The sequence below is a fragment of the Talpa occidentalis genome, unplaced genomic scaffold (assembly GCF_014898055.3).
Source record: "Talpa occidentalis isolate TD23 unplaced genomic scaffold, MPIMG_talOcc4v2.1 talOcc4.5, whole genome shotgun sequence".
Taxonomy (NCBI): domain Eukaryota; kingdom Metazoa; phylum Chordata; class Mammalia; order Eulipotyphla; family Talpidae; genus Talpa; species Talpa occidentalis.
Window position 1 is genome coordinate 77803695 of NW_023604861.1, and position 24506 is coordinate 77828200.

The window sequence follows — 24506 nt, forward strand, 5'->3', positions numbered from 1 at the left end:
TCCACGCTCTTGGAAAAACCAACTATAAAACCCACCAAAAATCAGCAGTTCTACTGCAGGCACCTTTGAACTGGAAGAGGTGGGGTGGAAAAACAGGAAATCAACAACGTGTGTCAGAGTAAGCTTGATTACAGGTTAATAATAGTACAGGCGAGTCTATAAGAAGGTTCCTTTCCTCAGAACACTGCATGGGTGTGTGGCTGATGCAGAGTGGGCGGCTGGGGGGAATGCAGAGTCCACCAGGCAGGTTCCCGAGGCCGGAAAGGTGCCTTAAGGTACCAGGAAGCTGGGAGGCCTCTCGGTCTCCTGGCTCCTTTGGGTGGGAGGGAATGGGTGGGCAGGGGGTTATGTGAGAGCCAGCTCCCTGCACGGGAGGGAGGGAGCTGAGTCATACCGCCGCTTTGTGCTTCCCTCCGCAGCACCTGCACATCACTCCACAGTTGTAGCAGGCCCGCAGGGGCAGGTAACAGCACATACAGGGGGCCAAGAAAGACAAGGCAATAAGGGCCATCCACCGGAGGCAAAACTTCTCGTCGCTAGTATCGCACGAGCACGGGTCTGTATAGTCTCCCTCGGGGTCCGACATACAGTGATAGAGCATACTGTCCGCACACCACATACAGCTCACCCGGCGGATGCAAGTTCTCACGGCGTCGGGGGCGTCCTGACAGTGGCCCCTGCGGTTTTCCTCGTGGTTGAACATGTCCCTGCAGTACTCGCACCGCGAGCGCTCGCCGTCCTCCTTCCGCCGCCGGGACTTGCCCCGCGGCGGCTGCGTCTTGATCACGCCGCTGCCCCGGCCTTTGGGGTCCTCGCCCAGGCCGAAGTCCGAGGAGTCCACGTAGGGGTAGTTGTAGTCGTGCTTGGGGACCTCGCCCTTGGCGAAGCGCACGTAGGAGTCCGCGTCCTCGGAGGGGTCCGGGTACTTGGCCCTCACGGGCGCGTGCCGGTAATCCTCGTACCCCGTCATCCAGATCTTCTCCCGGGGTTGATGCGCACGATCTCCTCGTCGTCGTCGGGGAAGCTCACCTGCCGGTAGGGCCTTGGCATCGGCTGCCCGGGAAAAAGGAGACATTTTATAGCAATGGCAAAAAAGGAAGAAAAAACCCTCTAACTCGTACCTTTCCATCTCGATGGAGGCTTTTCTTGAAAAGACTGAGGTACCCAAACTGCGTCTCAATCAGTTCCTGGGCCAGGAAATCAGTTTAATGGGTGGAGGCCAACATTTCCTCCCTTTCTGTCGATGACTACATATGTAGGAATAGTGTGTACAATGAAAAAAATACAGGTGAACTTTTCAGATGGAACACAACCAAACAGCAATCAGAGGGGGAGCGGCACATACCGCCTGCCCTCGTAGGTCACCTCTTAGCCCTAACTGAGGTGACCACTATTCTGAGTTCTAACAGCATAGATTACTTTCAACAGTTTTTGTATAGTATGTTCTCTTTTGTAAAACCCAGTTTTCTTCAGTGAGATACAACAACACTGGAGTGTGCTGTTATAAGGGCAAGTGCTTTTCATTACATGTATATAATCTGTGTATACTGGCACACAACAGGAAGTGCATTTCTCACTGTGGGTCACGTCCAAAAAAGCAAATGTGGGTAGGAACTATAGGGATCACAAGTACTTTATCATCTGGTTGGGAAGAGAAGTTGCTGGGAGCCGAGGAGTGAAAATGCACACTTGCAAGCCGGCTGCCTGGTTCAGATGCTGCTGGGATCTCCCAGATAGTGACTGTGGGGCTGGAGGCTGAGTCCAGGCAAGCTGGATTCAGAGTCACACCCTCTAGCCTTCAAATCCAAACTGCAAGCTCCTGGAGAGTCAGAGAGTTGTCTTTGCAGAGAGTCCTGCTAGAATTTGCAACAATATCTTGTCCTGAGTGGCAAGTGCTGAGTGAACAGTTACTGATAGATTTGGGTAAGCCTGTGTTGTACAGGACATCTCAGTTGTTACAGAGAAAGTGACCATCCATCTTTGTCCTTCTTTGAAGTACTTTGGGCAGGATGGTTTTTTCCCAAGGGGTGAGGAACATGCTCTGCAAGAACTCACTGGAGTCAAATTTGGACTATGGCATTTACTAGCAAGCTGCTAAGCTCCGACTCAGTTTCTCTATCAAATTGCACAGATGTGAGACTAAAAAGAAGCTATGCATGTCAGCTCAGAGCCCCCCACAAGGATGTGCTCGATACCCGTTGCCATTAATTCATTATAATATCACTACAGAATTTATCCCATGATGATTAGGATTACCCATCACTTCCAACCAGACCACGAGCTCCGTAGGAGCAGGGCCATGTCCCATCCACTTTTTACCCTCATGCCTGTCCAATTCCTGACATCAGTTTCCTGGACTTCAGAAAATTAGTCTTACAGGATTTCAAAATCTTGGGAGTTGACACAGACTTTGCAAAATTGCAAAAGTAAGGACTGTCAAAAATGTCAAGTCCCATCTATTATTACCACAAATGTCAAAATATTAGAAAGCATACAATGAAATGTTTATAGAGTTAGAGAAATACAGCTTTATTTAAAAAAAACTCACTGCCCAGTGCTCCCTTTTTCTCCTTATAGAGCAGAGAGGTAGCCACATTCCCCCATGGGCACCAGTCCATCCCCCACACTTTGGGAACCTGCTCCCCAAAACAGCCACTGCTCAGTAAATATTTGTTGAACTACTGAATTCCAGGCTTCAGTTCTATCTCCCCTGAGCAAGCCTGGGCCCGCAGCCCGTGATGCCAGGGGGCTAGAGCCAAGCGCGCAGCATTCCTCAGTCCCAATCCTGGCTCTGTGCTCTCACAAAGCCAAGAGGCCCTTTGGATAGAGGAATGCAGGAGGCAGTGTAGCAGGCGCCCTGGGTGAGGACAGCCTTGCATTTGAATCTTGTTCTACCAGGAACTCTGGGGGTGTTGAGGACCTGCTTTATGGGGGTAATTTGTGAGGACTGGTTGAGATAAAGCACATAAAGCGTTCAGTAGGAATCTGACACAGAAAATTCTGAGTAAGGTGGTGTTGCCACTACCTTCAATACCGATTGGGGGTGTAATGGGGGAGTGCACAAGGGGCTGGGCTCAGGGCAGTTAGCTCCACAGGAGAGAGGGGAAGGCGGCTGTTCCAGAATCAAAGGCCATCCACCTGGATGATCTCAGAGCAACGAGTGTGCTCACCTGTTCAAGGTGACAGTGGTCCGTGGGGTATGAGTCGTGGAGGTGGCCCAGGGTATAAATCCTCCGGTGCTCACAAGACGTGGGAGAAGAAATTGTCCGAGTAGGTTGTTCTTTCTTCTGAGAGGAATTAGAAGAACTGTCTGTAGCTGTCTGTTTAGAGGGAGGCAACCAAGAGTTAATTAAAAAAAAAACAAACCCACACAGCAAACCCTAACACGCTGTCTACCCTCACTTGTGGCATCTCGCTGGATTTCCCGAAACCTTGAGTTTATCCAGGCCATGGGAGGACCCCTGAAGGCTGGATTGTCTAAACATGATGTGGCTGCCTCAACGGGCACAGGAACCCAGCTGCCAGACCCTGGAAGGTTGGGTTTGTTTTCTTAAATGTGGGAGCAGTGACCAGCTTGGGAGAGGGCTCAACACAAGGCCTCCTGCTGGGATATCCCAGCTTGATCAAGACTGGCTGCAAGGTACTCTGGCCTGCAAGGGAGGTGGAAATAAGCAAAAATAAAACCCCAGTGTTTATATGCTAGGTTGACCCCCGCCTGGGACTGTCTCAGAGATAAGGAAACCTCCTGGGTATCATGGGCACTGGCTTTCCAGGAAGAAATTTTGTAATTTTGTGGTTGGAGGTAAGTTTTGGAGGTCACTTTAAACCAAAAAGAAGGTGGATAACTGCACAGAGAGACAGAGGTCATGAGCCATGGAGGGTGAGTGTTGAGCTGTCAATTCAGCAGCGGCTGTGAGTCCAGACTGGCGCCTTACAGTGACAGACCCTTCTTTTTTCCCCCAAACAAAAGGTTTTTCCTGGTGTCCTATTTCTGGCTAACATCTAGGAACAGTAAGAAGCTGTTGCTTCTTACCCTTATTTTCTGCTTGTCTTTTTTTTTTTTTTTTGGTTATAAATTTTTTTGGGGCAAGGCAGGATTAAAACAAATACTTATAAAGTTCATTTTATCATCCTGCCCATTTATGAAATAATAAATGCTCAGTAATAAATAAATAATAAATTAGTCAGGAAAAAGAATACACCCATATTTCCATCATGTAGCATAATTGTAACAGGGTGGTCCCAGGGAAGGGGGAGGTTCCCTGCCCCACCCAAGGAGGGTGGAGCTGAGCAGGAAGAGGAGAAGCTGCAGAAGAGACTGAGGAAGGAAGCAGGATGGAGCAAGGAGACCTGGAGGAGGCACATGGAGCCTAGAGACACGTGAAGAAACTGCGCTTGTCTTTTGGTCGTGGACTAGGTGACACAGATGTGGGTGAGACCCGTGGGAGTGACAATGGCAGCTTTTATCTTGATGTTGATTTTGCTCTTTTCCTTCCGGGCTTGTCTGGTTGTTTGTGACCCTTTTCTGTGGTCCCCACTGGAAGATGTTTTAGACTTGTGGCAGGCTTTGGGGCCTTGCTCTGGGCCGACCCCATATGGATGGACTTTTACCCACGAGGGACGGGTAACTTTGGGTGCTTCATTTAGAAACTAGACTCTTTGCCTTACCTGTATTGTTTCCTAGCTTTATTAAAGTTCCTTCCCATTAAAGTCTCATGTGTTTTGTGTTGATGCGGCGGATGGCAGAACCCATTTAGAATAGGCAGGTTTGCGGGGTTTGGGCTGCCCTTCTCCCTGTCCTATAACAGATTTGGCGTCCAACGTAATTTAGGACAGAGCCATCCGTGGTTAGTCAGCCCCATGGGGAAATTGGGCTTCCCTGTGGCGCTGGCTACCATAAGCGCAAATGTGATTTTTGGTTTCTCCGGTGTGTTTGTTTCATATGTCGATTTGCTGTTGAAAAACTGGCTTGGGCTTTGTGAAGATCTGTGTGTCTGTAACAGATTCCTATTGATGGAACTGTTGAGAGTAAAACTTTCTTACAAAGGACTCAATAGACCTGGAAATACACCTGACATTTACTAAGGTTTCTTTGACATAATACTGGAACTTTTTTTTTTATGCATTCTGTCCTTAATCCACGAAATTTTTGTTTTGTTTTGTTTTGTTTTGACTAACCAGGATCTGCAGAAAGGTTGTAATTTTTTTCCAGCAAAGCTAACTTGTCACATTTTCTCTCCCCTTGATACCAACACACCATACAAATAGTGGTAGTAATTTTTGCTACTTATTTCAGAGTCTGTTTTTGCATAACTTCCATAGGGATTTTGTCTGTTTTAACGAAAATTGGACGTGAGTTTGATTGTGTGGCTTTGTGTGGAGTTCTTCCAGAAAGTTGAAAAAGAGCTGAACCAAGAAGAGGAGAACCTGTTTGCCTTGTTTGTAGGTTCCAGAGACCTCCAAAGAAGGTGAGGAAGCTTGCCTCCATTGGCAGGACTGGACAACCCGGCCAACGAAAATGCCCTGGTACCCTCGAGAAGAGGAAAGCCAGGTGGAGTCTGATGAGACCAACTTTATACCTAAAGCCTACATCGACTGGATGCCGCCGGTTCGCTCTGATCCTGTATGGAGTATTTCAACAAAGCCAGCTAAAAATTGCTGTTAGTTATTTCTGCCCTGTGATTTTATACAAAAATAGGAAAAATGGTTTAAAAGTAGATTTAGTTTGCAAACTTTTGCTATGCTGTTAAAGTTTGGGATCAAGGTTGAGAAAATTTGTGTTTTACATCAGTTGAACCATTTTAACATTTTTTCCCTGTAATTTTGATATATTTGCTATCTTGTTTTAGCCAATGCTCCAGATTTTTTTTTTCTTTTGGCTTGGATAATGGACTATTTTTAAGTAATAAAACTGTCATACTGGACATTCATGGACAATGCTGCTGACTAATTGTTGCTTCTCTTACACACATTGTAACCCTGAAAAAAAGACTGTCTCCTAAAATTACACCATGAGATCTGTGCCACCATAGATATGGTGGAATAAAAATTAAAAGGGGGGAATGTAACAGGGTGGTCCCAGGAAGGGGGAGGTTCCCTGCCCCACCCAAGGGAGGGTGGAGCTGAGCAGGAAGAGGAGAAGCTGCAGAAGAGACTGAGGAAGGAAGCAGGATGGAGCAAGGAGACCTGGAGGAGGCACATGGAGCCTAGAGACACGTGAAGAAACTGCGCTTGTCTTTTGGTCGTGGACTAGGTGACACAGATGTGGGTGAGACCCGTGGGGAGGTGACAATGGCAGCTTTTATCTTGATGTTGATTTTGCTCTTTTCCTTCCGGCTTGTCTGGTTGTTTGTGACCCTTTTCTGTGGGTCCCCACTGGAAGATGTTTTAGACTTGTGGCAGGCTTTGGGGCCTTGCTCTGGGCCGACCCCATATGGATGGACTTTTACCCATGAGGGACGGGTAACTTTGGGTGCTTCATTTAGAAACTAGACTCTTTGCCTTACCTGTATTGTTTCCTAGCTTTATTAAAGTTCCTTCCCATTAAAGTCTCATGTGTTTTGTGTTGATGCGGCGGATGGCAGAACCCATTTAGAATAGGCAGGTTTGCGGGGTTTGGGCTGCCCTTCTCCCTGTCCTATAACATAATCACTACTCATTTTTAAAACTTGGTGCAGCATCCACTCGAGGACACAGACCTCCTGGGTTTTTCTCTGTTTTTTTCCCTTTGGCCCAAGTGATGGAGGGATGACACCTGTTTCCAATCCCCAGACCCACAGTGACTGATTTGGCTATAGATGCATGGTCCTCTCCGCTGCACCTCCCCCTGCAGTGACCTTTAGGGCTAACCGTCCCTAGGTCCGGCTGGGCAACCAGCGCGCAGGGGGAGAACAGCAAAACCCTACATACCTGCTGCACCTCCCCCCGCAGTGACCTTTAGGAATGGCTTTCGCCACGGTCCCTAGGTCCGGCTGGGCAACCAGCGCGCAGGGGGAGAACAGCAAAACACCCTGAAGTAGAGGAAGTACAGCGGAAGTTCCCTGAAAAGACAGAAGCTTATCAAAAGATAACGACCACCAGGAACCACTACAAGAATGCTAAAAATCTTATCCCGTCTTTCTAGAACTACAAACTTTAATCCCTTATTGTCTTTCTAAACTTCCTTCTTTCTTCTATAAAAGTCATTGCTTGTTATGTAGATCACCTCCCTGATGGTGATAGACTGAGCCCATGAGCAAGCTGATTTCATTGATATTCATTGTCCCTGTGCTTTTGGAAAACATATATATATTGGTCACAAACTCAAAGAAAATTACACTCAGATTTTCACTCTTGAAGTGTGTCTGTTTGTCATTTCTTTCACCGACGCCCTGACCACCCTGCACGCTTCTCTCAACCCTGAGGTGGCCTCATCGTCTACTGCTGTGCTGGTCCGCGGCACTCTCTGAGGCAAATCAGAGTTTTTACAAAGAAGTCAGGAAATTTGCTGTCTGTATTTCTGACGCTCTGATCTAAGGATCTCAGAAGCCTGGAATCCTGGTGAAGGCACAAGGGAAGAACCTGCCTGAAGATGAAACGAAGAGAAACTAAGAGAAGGCGCCTCTACCCTGCCCACACCCACACCACTGGAGCTTCTGGATCTGGTCACATCTGAATCCTGATCCACCCTAGGATGTCCTAATGATGTACTGAGTCAATTCCCTTTGGTAAGTGAAGCCAGAATGTGCTGGGTTCACCACTTGGGCGCACTTTTCCTTCACTCTGGATTCCTCCTCTATGGCAGAGTTCCACCTGCATCACACTCCTGGCCCCTTTCTGGCCCTCACTTACTCCTCTCTACAGAGGGAGTGAAACTGGGTGTGCAGAGTCTGCTGCTTCCCTCCCCTGCCTCGCGGGAGCCATCCAACCGGCAAACAGAACATGCTGGCAATTGTGCCTGCCTGTGCAGTCCACTTGGAGGTGGAGGGCCCCCAGAGATGCAGAGCCTCTGTGCCTGGTGGAGCCTAATCCTGGGGTCTGGTCCATCTACTGCCCAAGGATGTGAGCAGGAAGAGCATCAGTAACACAGGCTCTCCTACCCCTCCCGCCCGGAACTACTGTGTTCAGAACTCAAATACAAAAGAGCTGCCATTTACCCTGCAAATTCTACCTAAAGTACAATGTTCCTATTTGGTGTATCTGGCAGTTTATTGCAGGGAGGAGGGGGTACTCAGAATGCTATTACCATTAATTTATATGGATTTTTTTGTTAGTGTTCCTGGATCCAAACCATAACCTACACCAAACAGAACACTCTACTTTCAGACTGGGAGCTGGGAGGAGCCTGTGACTACAAGACCAGACTGATACACAAGTTCTTCCAAACTCTGGCCTGCTCTCCAACTCTCACCCATCCTTCCTTATGTCCTCAGAGCCCTGTTAACACATGCCAGTTGTAGATACTCTGAAGTAGTCTCACACTGAATGTGCACACCGTGTCAGGCCTGGCTACATGTAAATACCATCTCCACATCATCCACAGGAAAATGGGAGAGTGACCTGCAGCTACTGGCAGAGATGGACTGAAATGTAGCCCAAACAACACGCCCTGTGGGATTTCAGGTCCACACACCGCTGCTTCGTACACCCAGCTCATTCCAGTGGCTACTGAGATCAGCACAAGTGCAGCTTATGCAGCAGGTAAGCCAGTGCACCCTCTTTGAACAAACCCAGGAGATAAGCAGATTGTGACTTGCAATACAAAGGTTTCCAAAGATCTCAATAAATACCTTCGGAATGAGTAGACACAGGCCCTGTGGTGTGATTCCAATACCAAGGGTTAAATTCTAATCTAACACTGAGGTGTCAGTCATCCTTTAGGCTCAAAGCTACCCTTGTATGGAACACTATGATATGCACCCCACATTCATTTCTTAGAAACCCAATTAACCCATCAGGGTCACTTCCATGTTAGTCATTTGTTCACCCTAATCCACCCTATTTCCTGTGACCCATGTCCAGGTTAACAACGTGTCAAGTCATTCTGAGAAACAAGGCACGGCCACTTGTTCTCATATTCACTCATCAATCAAATGCTATCTTCCACTGTAGCCATCCCACCCACTCTCCAATCCAGAAACACCTCCCGCCACTGCACAGTCAAGAGAACCTGACACTGGAAAGATCTTTCAGTATCTCCTGATTTAAACACAAGGTTGTACTAGAAAACTTTTGCGCATGTCCACAATTCACTGCCTCCTGGGCACAGCTGAGGATAAATCCTACACTACAGACTAGCCCTAAAGTGCTCTGCATTTGGACCCTGGGAAGGCGAGTAGGCAGGACAGGCTTCATCAGAAGCCGAGGCCTATTTCAGATCTAGACCTTCAGAGAAATCTTGCAAAGTAGTGCATGTGACCTGCAAACAAAAGGAAGGTGCTGTCAGGGCATCTCTAAGAAAGGCCAAAGGGATAAAACCTCCATTTCAGCCCCTCGTACGGCTGAGCCACTTCTCCTGCAGCTCTGCCCAAGGTTTCCAACAGAGCCGGGGAAAAACAGCCCGTCTAAGCTGTGCGTGCACACAAATTCAGAAGTATGATCCTTGTGCTTCTCTGCTATTTGTGCTCACAAATTTGTGACACCTTCCAATCTGCCAGCCTCACCTTCAACTCTGAAAAACTCTGGCTGCATCATCGACTTGCCTGATCCCTGGTAGCTGTCTGAACTACTGGGGGTCTGAGCTCAAGGAGAAAGGGGGAGGTCAACTGTGGCTACACTGAGCTGAGGAACCTCAGGCTCCTAATAGGGGATGGCTAGTTTTGTAAGCTGAACAGGCAGCTTTGCACCTTTTTCTGTGCAGGCACACTTCTGAGATACTACAGGTCCAGATACCAAAATAAAGCAAATGTTGTAACATAACTAGCCACATGGATTTTTTTAGTTTCTTGGTGCACATCAAAATTACATTTATACTACACTGCAATCCAGTAAATGTGCAATACCATTCTAAGAAAAATGTGCATACTTTAATTTTAAAAATACCTTATTGTAAAAAAAAACACAGTATGCTTGAAGCGCAATAAAGCAAATCGCAATAAAATGAGGTGTGCCTGTACTTTGGAACACTATAACGTGGAAATTGTGTTTCCTAATCACCTAAGTTAGGTCCTGTTTTAAAGGGGTAGTCCTTGAACTACATTTTCAATTTTTTTCTATGGTTATGTAAAAACTCACATTTTCAGTAGTAACTGAAAATATGTGAGCTGGTTCTAAAGTCCTGTGACATGCTTGTAAGCTGAGATAAGACTTGCATAAAGAAGAATCCGGAAAAAACAGGAGGTAAGGAAAGGAAGGGACAAGAGGTAGAGGCAAGAGTCACAGTATCAAGTTGAAAGAGCGGACGCTGCCACCCTTAAGCAGAAAACAGCCCCATCGGTCTGACCAAATACATTCTGGCAATAAAAGCACTCCTCTCTTCCTTGATGGACTTTTGGGCCTGGGCTTTGTGGGATGTGGGCTTAGACACTGAAAGTGACATGAGTGGGGTGTTGCTGGGTGGTTTCCCAAAGGAGGAGCACCAGGGATGGGCAAAAAACCTGGACCAAGTCCCAGAAGGCCAAAAAAGCAGCTCATCTGAAAAACCTCTTCAGAAGGAACAAGTTTCCAACGGCTGGACTCTGTAGACTAAGTTATACTTATTTTAAGAATTCAGGTATTTCCTATAATTCTCCAGAACATACAAGAGGAAAACCATGGAGCTTCCAAAGTTGATAGGGACTTTTAAGTCATTGGCTTCAGTGTTGTAGTGTCTTGACAATAAATCAAAATCTGAAGTAGAAAAGGCCCTGGGCTGAGGATGTCTGGGCTAACGAACTGGCTGTTTTCCCAAGGTCCAGCTTGGCCTGGTTTGATGGGAATTGGTCTGAACGGAGAAGAAACTAGAGAGTGGACACCTGATATTAAACCTGTGGCTGGTTCTCTTGTACTCTATGGACATGTTTTATAAAATGTGACTTACTCTTGGAAACTGGGCTATTTCCTCGCCTGCAGAGAGACGTCACATTTATTTGGGAGTTCTTAAGAAGCACATCCCTCTGTTCACATGCCCTGGGTCGGGGCCTGAGCCTTCTTTTTGGAAGGCCAACTTCATTGACCAAGGGCAGTTCAGGGAGGGAGGGGAAGAACTGGGAGTCCAGACCAGCTGAGGAAGGCAGTTTGCTTAAATTACCTATCCTGGGATGGAATCCTGGCTGCTGTTCACATTTCCAAGTGAAACAAGTGTTTTTGGGACTATTTGCATCCCCTCAACTCCCCTGGGTTTTCCTGCTAAATCTTTGTTTTTCCAAAAAGGGGGGGTGGGTAGGTGGAGAACAAAGGCGCAGCAGCTGGCAAACAGTGCTTGAGGGACAGGAAAGGTGTGCCGGGGCTGTTTTTTCAAGGACACTTGGACTATGAAGGGGCACCTGGTTTACAGCTTTCTGGAACAGGACACTCCTACTGAGCACATCCGTGAGACTACAAAAAGAAACCCAGCAATTTTCTCCTCCCTCTTGGGGATAGAGACAAATGGGACAAATCCCACCTCGAGAGAGGCAGGCAAACAAGTACAGCCACTGTATCATCTGTGTTCCCAGGAACGTGAGCTGCTGACAGAAGAAAACACACACTGTGTAAGAAGCCAAGCCCACTCTGACCAGTCCTTTCAGGAGATTAACAGCCTGTGTATTTTGAATAAGGCATAGAAAATAAAATGTTAAGAAATCATTTAAGAAGCCAGAACGTATCATCCAGGAATCACAGCACTGCTAAGCAAAAATAGCACTATATAGAGAGAATCAGAAAATCCTGATGCCAGGCCAGGCCACGCCACATGTCTGGGACAAGTTGTTTAACTTTTTTGGACCTCAATTTCCTCATGTGTAAAATAAGGTGGTTGCACTGGATGCCTGCCAAGGTCTGTGTGAGCTCTAACAATTCTCTGTGTAACCCTTCTCTCCTCGCAAGAACAGTACAGGTCACCGGGGTTTTGACGAAGGCTATTGCTTAGCTGATTCAAGAATTATAGGATTAATTCCGATTGCTTATGGAGAATTTCTGCCTTGTCTTTAAGTGCTATTTCGCATTCTTAAAAGTGGCTAGCTAGTATTTTCATGAGCTACAGTATTTTAGTATTTGTTTCTACAACCCACAACCAAAATAGATCTCACCAGCTGATGCAACTAAAGCAATATTCAGTCTTCTTCCTATGGCAAACTTCTTGTTTTTATTTTTAAGTATGTACTCTATATCTGTCTAAATAAGAAAATACAAACATATACCATGCCCCCCAACCTCTGGTTAGGAGATGAGTCACATGCAAATCGGACATCTTCATGCAAACCGGACATCTTCTGCTTCTCTTGTAGCAGACAGTAAACTGAATGTGTAGCTTAGAAGATCTGGGTAAGCTGTTGTTTCTAACTCTTCAACAAAGCTTGCCTTTCTCCTTCTACCAGCTTTACTCCTCAGTGTCAGCTCATATCCAATGGCAGACAGAGCCATGGCCAATGCTTGTTCCTTTGGTAAACAGGAAATTGTTGCCTATTTTGTCAATAGGTCTTCCAGAACAGGTAGTGCAGGCTCCCTTGTCCTAAGGGCCTACAGTGATTCCAGGTGTCCTCTTTCAAGAGGCGAGCAGTGCGCAGGAAATGGGCCAGGCACCTGCTTTTTTTTATGGCTCTAGCTAGCAACTTGGTTCTAAGAGGCAGCTGTGGGGGTGAGATGACTGACTGCCCTAGACTCACGGCATCCTCCTCTGAAACACAAGGGATAAAAAGGGGCATTTTTTTCATTGTGAAAGAACAAAAACCAAATTCCCACACATTACAAAGGTGTTTAAAAAAAAAAGCATTTCTAAATTTTGAAGTTAGATGTGTGTGGATATGAAAAGAAAGATAAACCCCAAGTGTAGCTTTACTGCAAGCACTGCTGCGTTGAAGAGAAACCAGGTTTCGGGTAACCATGAATATGTACTGTGTATGAATTAGTAAAGTGGAAATAATAGCCTTACTACCACCCCTTAAAAAGATGAGATGATATAAGTGTAAATGAAGAAAGACACAAGTGGGAGGGCTAGCAAAATGCCTTTGGGCTTCCTGAAATTGAGAGCATTTCAAAGCTTTTGTTTGAGTCTGAGACATTTAATTGCTTTAAATTGAGCCACTGTAGGCATACATGTTGAATAAAAAGATCCTCCTCTTACCATGTAATGTGAGCTCAATAATTATTGTCTTTTAGGAGATAAAGCAGCTTCCAACCTTCACTGAAGACCTTGCAGCCAACCCATGCCATGCTGGAGTGTCAGCCAGCAGCAGTCACAGGGTGTTGCCCCCCAGGGTCAGCCACACAACACTGCCCCTCCCCAAACACTTTTGCTTTTCTTAATGAAACATCACAGATCAGTTTCACTAGTTAAACTTTGTAAAAGCAGTTCATATTTTCAACTTTTTTTTTTTTTTTAATAGAGGCATGCTTTTATTTATTTATTTGTTTTGTTTTTGTTTTGTTTATACATGCACTGGGTACAGTCAGAAGCACGGGAGGGTGGGAGAATTCACCAGAGCCAGAGCGGGGAGCAGAGCAGGCAGAAGGACCGAAGTACACTGCTGAGGGGAGCAGCGGGCGGCAGGAGAGGTCTGCGCGCCATGTGGGACCCTCCTCCGGTGGCTGGGGAGCAGCCGGGGCTCGAACCGGCGCTGCAGAGGCCGCGGGCAGCTTCGCAACCCAGCGCTCAACCGCTGCGCCACCGGGGAGGCCCTCATATTTTCAACTTTTATAAAAAAAACTTTATCTTCTCTCCTCCATTCTGCCAAAATCCCTTAATCCCAAGGACCACAAACACTTTTGATCAACTGATCTCCCAAAATGAGACAGGGCTCTCGACTAGGGAAGGGGTGGCTCAGACCTCCACTGATGGACGGCTGTAAGCCAGTGCACTAGAAACTGACATTATTTAGGGGGCCTCCCTGGTGCTATAAGGAGTTAAGCACAGCACTGTGACGCTATCTACAGCCTCTGCAGCAGGAGTTCAATCGCAGGCCAGCCAGGGAGCTACCCACATGGCTCAGCAGACCTCTCCTGTCTTGCCCGCAGCTCCCCTCAGCAGTGTATTTCTGTCAGTCTGCCTGTTCTGTTCCCCATTCTGTCTCTGAATCCTCTCACCCCCTGCACCTCTGGCCTGTACCCCAGTTCCTGTATGCATAAATAAATCTTTTTTAAAAAAGAAACTGACATATTTAATATAGGCAGAAGAAGATTTGGGGGGGCATTCTGGGGAGCAGTGTGTGGAACTGAGCCCGGGGTTGCTCCATCTCTCTGAGAAATGGCAGTGTCAACATGTGGCTCCCAGGGTGATGAGGACCAAACACAATGACATGTGTGCAAGTGCAGGCACAGTGACAGGGACAGAGCCATATTAGTTCCGGCTCCTTGCCCTGAACTAGTGAAGTGAAATGTAAGGAACTACTTCACCCTGAAAGGGTTTTGGATCAGAAGGATCAGTGACTACAGTGACCTCATGTCAGAATCCTGTTTGGAACCCAGGCCTTGCCTTAAGACACCAAACTCCAGGTCCACATAACTTGTCTTTTGGAAAAACTCTTTGTTAGAAAATCAGTAAATATATCTCATTAATTACAAAACTGGTAGATTTGCCTTCAGCTTTAATATTTGTTGGGGGTAGATTCAGTGGAAAGGTCTCTTCAAGAAAAGGCAAATTCTGTGATATTCTGTGCTCTTCTACTTCTATAAATGAAACCTTGATAATGTCAAAATTCAATGAATTCACTGGTTCCAATTAATCAAAAATGAAAATCAGCACAATCTGCAAATCTTCAAAAGTGCCTCCATGACAAAACAAATTGTTGCTCGCTACTTTGGTTTTAACCACTTGCTCTAGCCTTGCTTTAGAAAACACCTGGGGTGGCTGGGAGGAGTCCCAGATGTTATTAGGGACAACTGCTCTGAATAGCCAGAAAGTAATAAAATGCAGCCTGTAATAAACAGGATGTCAAGGGGTTGGGTGTAGGGCATGAGGAAGAATCAAGTTTTCCAGTTGCAGCAGACCATGGCTGGAAGCTGAAGATGTTGTGAAAGACAGGATATTTTTCCTATGTGAAGGAGGACTACCCACCAGAGAAAGTGCGAGAAAACACAAGCCAACACTCGAACTCAAATAAAAGTGTGTCTGGGAGAGAACTGAGACCCCCTCAAAATGATGTGAAGGATGTGCAACTCCACAAAGACGCTGTACAGGAGAGCAGACCGTGCATGCTGTGTGGTGATGCCTCCAGACCAGAGCTTATGTAGGAATACCGATGGGAAGGGCGGCCCAAGCCCAGAAACACCATTTAGAGGGCTAGAGGGTGGTAGAAACCAACAAAGGGTAGGTCTTCCTCTGGAAAAGCTTCGAGTTGCTACCTTGGAGACCTCTAGGCTGCAAACTTGCTGAGTAGATGCTAAGTCTGGCCCCTGAACCTGCGGTGGTGACATTCTCCCCTTAATTCCCTCTCCCTTTCATTTTGGGTTCAAGAACACCCTAAAATATAACTCTTGTATTTAGTTGCTAAAACCACAGTGACAAACTGAAAGCTTGGGAGATGGTGTTCCTGTTTTCCTCCGCTACGAATTAGCTTTGTGATCTTCGTCACATCCGACCGGGCTGCAAGTGTAGGAGAGAAATCCTATCTCATTTGTCAGCAGGAGGGAGTTCGGCTTTCGGATATGAATTCAAAATCCTTTCTCATTCTGAGACCTGTGATTCTAAGGAATTGGCAAGTCTGTTAACTGGCCTTGCCTCCCAGCAAGTCAAACAGTTCCTGCTAACTCCTGTCAGTCATTCCAGCATTAAAGTGCCCTTATCTCCATTAGAAGCACTGCTTCCAAACAGTAGGTAGGGGAAACTGTGTCTCGAGTCATACAACTCAACCTCTTTGTGTCTCTTCAGTTAACCCCAAGATAGGGGAATCAGGATTGCTGTAACTAAGCTATCTCCCTTGATTCCTACTCTCTTCATGTCACAGCCTAGATTCCTTCTCATTCTTTCCTTAAAAAAAAAAAAAAAAAAGATTGCTGTCCTCTCCATCTCAGATTCTAACTTCCTAGTGAAATGTACACTCAATTCTTGGGCTCTTCCCCGCCGCCCCCTCCATTTTTTTCAATGTCATGTGGTTATACTACTATTTCCTGATTTGTAGTTTTGGATATTTAGAGATTGCATATTATGGAAGATGAAAGACTTAGCCATTTTACATACCCCCAACTATCTTTCTGTAAAGCAAATATTTCTCTAATCCCCCAGCTTCAGCGCCAGAATACAGCCGCTTAGTACAGTGACAGCTGAAGTCCCAACACTTGGCCACAGCTCTAGACCAGCCCACTCCAGAAGGATGCACACACTGCAGCTGCATTCTCCCAAGATCATATGGGAATTATCCTTGTCTATGAAGATGCTTATAACACTTTTAAATGATTTTGGAATTCTGGAGCAGCAAGTAAACCACCAGTACCAAACCCTACAAAACAGGAATTTGGCAAATTGTTCATTAACTGGCTGTAAAAGTCAGGGACCCTCTAGCTCTATGCATCCCACTTTCCCTACGCACCCACTCTCCCAGGGAACCTCCATCCTTTGCAGACTCTAAACCCTCTGGCCTCAGAGTCCTCCACTGTAGGGGTTTGGGAGGAAGTCAATCTTAAGTTGGGGGGCAAACCAGCTCAGCTTATCCATGGAGCCAAACTGTTGATTTCTCAAGTTTATATGGGCCTCCTCGACTAGCTGTGCCAAAACAGTCTCCTCCACAAAGACAAAGACGTAGGGTCCTTGCTCTTCATCCCTCTCAGGCTCCCTAGCTCTGAGGTGAGGGAAATGAAAAGCTGACACAAGCATCAGCAAGCATGTGTGGACTCTAAGCAATGCCAAAAACTCCATTACTGAACACTGACTTTTGTGGGGGTGGTTGTGCTCTCTTCCCGACATTACTCATCGTATAAATTAGTACCAAATGGTGCAGGCCCTTGAATCCCCCCTATTTAACAGTGGCCATGTTCTGGACACCTAGGTAATGTGTTCACCTAGATCCATCATTGCAATTGAGAGGTGCTCTGTGGAGTAGAGAGGCGGTGAAGCAAACCCGCTCTAAAATGGGTTGCCTGACTATGGGTCCTCACCCACACGCTTAAAGGGGACTTAAAGTGCAGGCACATACTAAAAGTTAACAAAGGTTTATTTACAAGGGAAGGGGAATGAGGAAATGTACAACTCAAGGAGAAAAGAGGGAGATAAATTCTTAAATGCGTCCTACGCGTTCCACTGACCTGGAATCCCAAGTGACCCTCCAAGACCAAATCTACCTGGCCAAGAGCACTAACCCCACTAACATGGCTGGTTTTTATTTACAAACAGAGAAAATGGCTGCTTAACTCTGCCCTTAGGTCCTCACAACTTCCCTTTGGGGATCATGGGATTTGTAGTTCCCAGTGTCTTGATGGAGTGGGGGTGTCATCCACAAAGCCTGTATGGAATTCACTCATTCTTTCTTTTATAGATATGAATTCATCCTTTTCCCCTAACAAAGAGACTGTGCTTTTAGGCAGAGCTGAGTTGATGGGGGCAAGCAGCAGCACGAGGAGTCAGAGCTGAGAGTAAGCAATAATGCCAGGAGCTTACTCCTATTTGTAGATTCAGTGGAAAACACAGTGAGAAAAATATGACACAAAGCCCTCAAAATGACCCACCTTTAAAAAAAAATCACCTGCCCAGGGCAACAATAAAGCAAAGAATTTTCATACATTATTAAAAGCTATGAATGTGGACACTATCTGCTACCTATTGAGCACCTATACAGAAAGCTTTGTAAGGGTTGCAAGAACCAGAAGGGTGAAGAACCTGCCAATAATCCAATTAAATGAAGATTCATTCATTCACCAAATAAAATACAAAACCCCCCAAAGGGCAGGCTTTTAAGTGGCAAGAGAAATAAACAGAGACTTGTTGGAATTTTAAAGGAGAGAACAGTCGTGATCAGTTGAGAGAGACGCATTAGGACACATGAATGGAGAAACGGTGCCAAAATCCTGAAAAATCAAAATACTTGCTAATCAGGAGTCTCTGCCGGTGGCTCTGGCAGGAAAGGTAGGAACCCACACCAGGCTGGTGGCAGGGCACCAGAGAAGAGGCCTGGGAGCCTGTGGAGGCAGGAGAGATGGCGAATGGCAGCAGATGCCAGGGGAAGGCAGGTGTGCAGTATGTGTACATGCTCATGCGTGTGCACGCATACACGCACATACACACAAAACAGGATGCTCATTTCACTGAGGAAACTATGACATGGTTTTATCTTCCTGAGAAGTTGGGAGGGCAAACCAGAATGGAAGATAATCACAAGAGCTGGGGAAGTGTGACAGTAATAGTCCACACGGGGCAAGCACCCCAGTCGAAACCACCCCTCTCCACAGGGAGTTGGAGGCACCCCTTCCTTGCCTTTATTCCCCAATGCAGTGTGTGCACCAATACCCTCGCCATAATGTCTTGTTTGCCTGAAATCAGGGGAGCCCTGACTTTAGCAGCAGAAACAGAAAAGACATAGACTTGGTTCCTTAAGTTATACCTAAGTGTCTCATCTACATGCTGTTCTCTCAGAAAACTCCGTAATTCTGGTCCATCCTAAGTTGAAGAGGGTCTCATCACCATTAATACCCTTTCTGTAATAAGTGAGCTCTGAGTTCTGCACCTCTGTCTTACCAGCACATCCTAGAACACAAGCTTTGGGAGCTGCGAATATAGGAGTTGAAGCAGCTGCCCACTTCATTGGCTCCAGCTTTCAGACACCTCATTTACTGTCTTAGGATCTTGGGGAGCTCACAAACAAGTGGGGGCCCAGTATGTAAACCTTGGATGACACTCCCATCCTTACATGGCATGTGTTCCCAGTCATTAAGGCCTAACGACTGGGCTTTCTTTGGGGACGGGAGATATCACTGCCAATAAAACCTTGTGTGTGAACAAATGGAATGAGGGCAGTGATCACACACCAGGGCCCACACAAAATGCCATCAAGTGAGGCCCCGCCTCCAGTGAGTGTCTGGAAGCAGCAGGGCTATTTCTTCCCCTCCTTCCAGGCATTTGGTGTTATCCTATAGCAGCCCATTGATCCCCTGTGGATTAAAGGACAAAACCAGGAGGGATGCTGGCTTCCATCACTCCTGTCCCTCTTGTCCTCTCTTGAGTCTATAAATCACTTCTGGCAGGTAGCTGGGAAGCAGCTGCTAATGACAGTTTTGCTCTGGAGCACAGGAAGCCACCTTTTAACCTGCCTGCTGTTGTTTGTCTCTCAAAACGTGACAAAGGACAGATGTAAGCAACATGCCAACTGTTGAGAGGATCTGCTCGAGCACTATAGGAAGCCTGCTCAGAGCCACATCACACCAGCCGCTCCATGGAAGGACAACCGAGTTCATTTCCTGAAACCCCTACACACGCTCTGTTCACATCAGATTGGGATCGGTAATGTTGGGGCAACTCATCACACGCAGCCCTGCTTCTGCTCTGGCCCCTGGGGTTCCCCAGCCTCAAAGTTCCTTCCTGAATCCTGTTCAAATGCCACCAAGGTGCCATCCAGCAGCCTCACCTCCTAAGTGGTCATCTCTGGCCCCCAGACCTCCCCCTCGTCTCTGGGTCTCACCATCTGAGCCAGCCTCTATGCCTTCCAGGGGCCAGTCTCATCTCTGTACACACCATCTGTGATCTCCACAAGGGCTAGAGTGTGGTTGATACACCTCTAGTCCCAAAGTGGTGTTTTTCGAATCACTAAGTGCATGATGAGTGCATTAACAAAAAAATTTAAAGGGTTGCAATGTGTATTTAGAACTTGAAATAAAAACTAGTTTATAAAAGACATCCTTGGGGCACCTGAGGAGCTATTGGGGAACTCTTAGATGATATGAAATTCCTATTAAAATTTTCTTAGATATAGTCTTGGTATTGTGGTAGTGTACAATGTCTTGTTTGAAGGTGATGTATGCTGAAGTACTTAGAAGGGAGCTTGCTTTCAATTGCATCAGCAATAAAATGTGTATGTGTGCATTAGAAGAACACACACATGCACACACAAATGCACAGATAAAGCAAATGGAACAAAATGTTACAACTGCTGAATCTAGGCATAGCTTATATAGGTGTTCACTGTACTATTTTTTGAATGATTCTGTGGGCTTGAAAATTTTCAAAATAAAAAATAGAAGGACCTGAAAGAGAAGAGAAAAAAAATCAGGATGCGGGCATGAAGTATCAAGTGGCTTCAGGTGTCTGTGGATGTATGCATGTCCTAGATTATCATGTAAATGCATTTCTTACTGTGAGCCAGGCCAGTCTGATGCTACTACCCTGTAGCTCCTTGCTGCACCAAGCAGACAGCAAGCTGGAAATAAACCCTATGTTAATTACCTTCCAGAAGCACAGGATTTAAAAGAAGAAGCAAGCCGAGAAATTATTCGGTCTCCAGTTACATCCCATTAACTCAAACTGTGTCACAACAGCCAAGCCCTTTCCTGCCATGGCGCACTGGAGCCTAACCTCAACTGGGCCTCCAAGCCTTTATCAGATGTCGAATTACTCATTGGGAAGGCTCTCCCAGGCTCTTCCCTCCATGCCAAGAAGGGGATTGTGTTGCAAGCAAACTCCCAGTAGGGTGACCAATTGCCTAGTTTGCTTGTGACTGAAGTGTTTCCCAAGACGAGGGCCTATCAGTGTTAGAGCTAGGAGAGTCCCAGGCAAACTGGACAGCTGGTTATCCTAACTAGGAAGATTCAAGAGAACCATAGACAGGTCTGAGAGCTTCCCCTTCAGGGCCATGTGGTGGATGGTGCTACAGCCACAGGTGTACAGGGTAAACCCAGCACAGCAAAAATTATGACAAGCAACCTTCCCTTGGCAACCTCAGAGCAACATCAGATGGCAAATCACTACGTCTCTCATGTCTTTAAACAGACCCTCTTTCTGATTATTCATCCATATTATCTGGAAAGCAAAAGGGAACTTACCGTAAAAACGTCATCATCGCCAAGCTCAGCTTCATTATGGATGGTGGAAGAAGATGTTGTGGAGCCTAAAAAAAGACCAAAAATTGCAATAAAAGGTGTTTCCAAGAAAATTAAGCCAAATGCCATCATTTGAAAGTATATTTTAAGGAAATCATATTCCATTCCTTTTGCACGTAAGCTACCAATATGTTAACTTGGAATGAAATGCTTTTCATTTACTCTGTAACTGATTCTTGCCAGAATGTTCCCTTTGTTCCCTATCAATCTCTCAAACTTCCATGCCGGCCACTTGGGAACAAACAGAGTCCCCATGGAGGGGAGGGGTGAGAGGAGAGCAGGCATCAGCAGGTCTCCCCCAGGAATCCTCTAGGTACCCTATGAAAGGGAAGCACACTGGACTGAACGCCCTGTTTAGAGCTGCCACAACTGCACTGTGTAAACTGGACTTAGTTCTGGGGTATTTTCATCTACCAGTGAGAGGGGGATTTAACTGGTATGCCTGCTGCCTGTATTAAATTCAGGCACCCAACACTAAAATCCACACTATGGGTGACACCTGGCTGACACCTGGGCAAAGGTGTCAATGTGAATACTGGTTTTCTCTTGCAACACCAGGGTGCCAGTGAGTTTTCTCCGTGTTGCAAGTCAAATGCAGGCTCAGGTCAACCCAATTAATTCCATCATGGAATGAACTGGTCATTTAGGGATCAATTTATTAGTTCATTCTTCATATTTTTCTTCATTCTGGTCTGCAAATTAGTGTACTGGCTTCATTTCCCACCTATTGTATTCAGTAATGAATGGCTCAACTTAACTGACATTGTTAAAGGAAAAACATGTTTAAGAGATGAAGATACCAAAAGGGAAATTTATTCTTTATCTTCTCCTTTTCTTGGTTAGGTCTTTAAAAATGTGCATTCAGGGGCCTCCCCGGTGGCGCAGCGGTTGAGTGCTGGGTTGCGAAGCTGCCTGCAGTCTCTGCAGCACCGGTTCGATCCCCGGCTGCTCCCCGGCCACCAGAGGAGGGTCCCACATGGCGTGCAGACCTCTCCTGCCACCCGCTGCTCCCCTCAGCAGTGTACTTCAGTCCTTCTGCCTGCTCTGCTCCCCGCTTTGGCTCTGGTGAATTCTCTCACCTCCCACACTTCTGACTGTAACCAGTGCTTGTATAAATAAATAAAATAAATAAGTAAAGATAAATCTTTAAAAAAAAAAAGTGCATTTAGCAAATGCTACTACATAAAACCGAAATTCAAAGAATGGTTCAGAAAGTTATAACAAATACTGCAATTTCCATTGAGGAACACAGGAGGAAAAGTAACAGTTCCTCATTGTTCTCTGCAATTCTTTCTTTTTTTTTTTTTTAAGATTTATTTATTATTTATACAAGCACTGGGTACAGTCAGAAGCGTGGGAGGGTGAGAGAATTCACCAGAGCCAGAGCGGGGAGCAGTGCAGGCAGAAGGGCCCAAGTACACTGCTGAGGGGAGCAGCGGGCACGGCAGGAGAGGTCTGCGCGCCATGTGGGACCCTTGCTGGCGGCCAGGGATCTAACTGCCACTGCAGAGGCTGCGGGCAGCTTCACAGCCCAGGGCTCAACCGCTGTGCCACCGGGGAGGCCCTCTCTATGCAATTCTTATTGATCTTTCAGGATTCTTTCTCTACAGTTTGAATTACTCTAGTCAATCAACATTTGAGGCAGGTTTGAAAGGAAACAGAATATATATATATATATATCAATCATATACACACGCACACACACACATATATAAAAAAGTTACAAGTAGCAGAATCAAATTTTGTGTGTAGCGTCAATGATAGAATACACAGACATATTACAGATTTCTATCAAAAATATACGAGCGGAGTGATTTTCTCTCTAAACATTTAAAACCTATGTTTAATAACAACATTTTAAATATATGCCACTCACAGTGTGCACACTGGTTTTTACTATCCTTTTGGTTATATATGATTATAGTTAGCAGATTCACATTCTCACTATACTTGTCTTGCTACTGAAATTAAATGATTGTTTTAAGATCTGCTTGTCTCTCTTTCCCCAAATCTATAGTTAAGACTATGACTTTAGAACACTCTGATTTCATAAACAAATGAAACATACATTCTCTTGTGGTTAATTCCCCCAATTTCTGAATTTGGCTTTAATATGCCTTGCTTGGTTAATTTTTATTTCGTGTGACCCTGGCTATGGCACCTTTAACCCTCTAATTTGATAACTGTCGTGAAGTAGAGAAATTTGTGTGCTTCCATGGGTGGACTCTAGAAAGGTTCACCATGAGAACTGACTGTCCACAGGCTTTCCAGGCAACCATCACATACACTACAATGTCTACTACCCACTCACTCACAGACTAAGACCTAAGCAGAACCCAGACTCTGAGAGTCACAGATCCCTTTGCTTTTCAGTGGCAACAGTAACCCCTGAGCTCTGGCTACAGGAAATCAGTTGGTAGGTTTGGAGTCTTCTTGGCCTATCAGAGTCCATTCTCTACTTCTGAGCCAAAACATATCAGACTAAAGTTGTTTCAATAGTCAAAGTGAGGTGAAATCTGTCAAAAATTCACTCTCATTAAGTCCAGAACCTGTCTTTTCAGAGCAGAGTCCAAAAATCAATTGGAGTCATTCCTTACTCTGAAACCCATCTATCTCCTTTCTTCCTGAACTGTCAATTTAATTGTTATTGTATATTTCCAAAGTTCTGGCATCTACTGGGCCTGGCCCTCAAGCACCTAGCAAATAAGTCACAAGAATATGACGGTAGAATTAGAAACAACCTGGAACATGTCCACAGTCCCACTAAGAGTGCAGTGACTAATTCAATACCTTCTATAAGGTCTTCGATTGCTTTCCTCACCCCCCTGTCAAAGGCTCGAGCATCAGCAGGGCTTTGGAAAGTAAGTCCAAACTTCCTGTTGTCGACCTTCCAATGATGAAATGTTGGGTTGGCTTTGGTGTAGACCAAGTCTTTTCTTACATAGCATTCCAATACCACCTGAAGGATTGAAACACATAGGCTGGTTACTTGTGGAACGTCATGATGGCGTCTGGCCACAAAAAAATCTATCTAGGAACCATCATCCATCATTGGTGGCTGCTAATGAAAACCCTCCACTGTTGCCTTTGCTTATCAGGTCTCCCCATCTCAAAAGAAACCTTTGTGCGTCTCTGCTGACCATCCAGTCTCTGTTGACACCCCTTTAACACTCTTGGCTTTGCTGATCCTCACTGTACTCCTTAACTAGGCTCTTCATCTCCTCTAACTCACTCCTCTTTTTCCTGCTCTGACTTGGAGTGGGAGGAGGTGGCATTAAGCTGAGACCCAGGTCTTGGGACTTTGCTCTGCTTTAAACTTACTGCTTTTTTGTCAGGGCTATTTTACTAATGGCTTTCAGTCTCCCCTCCTCTGTCCTAATGGGTGTTCCCCAGTT

The 24506-nt window shown here is 45.9% G+C and overlaps 1 protein-coding gene across 1 annotated transcript in view; it reads right to left on the minus strand.

The window, feature by feature from the left end:
* Positions 1-346: 346 nt before the first annotated feature.
* SPRED2 (sprouty related EVH1 domain containing 2) overlaps positions 347-24506 on the minus strand; it is a 123134-nt gene continuing 98974 nt past the window's right edge. Inside the window, 5 exon segments of the mRNA XM_037527504.2 lie at positions 347-984; positions 987-1053; positions 3171-3320; positions 21055-21119; positions 23902-24070. Coding sequence (XP_037383401.1) covers positions 389-984; positions 987-1053; positions 3171-3320; positions 21055-21119; positions 23902-24070 — 1047 coding nt within the window. The 3' untranslated portion in view covers positions 347-388.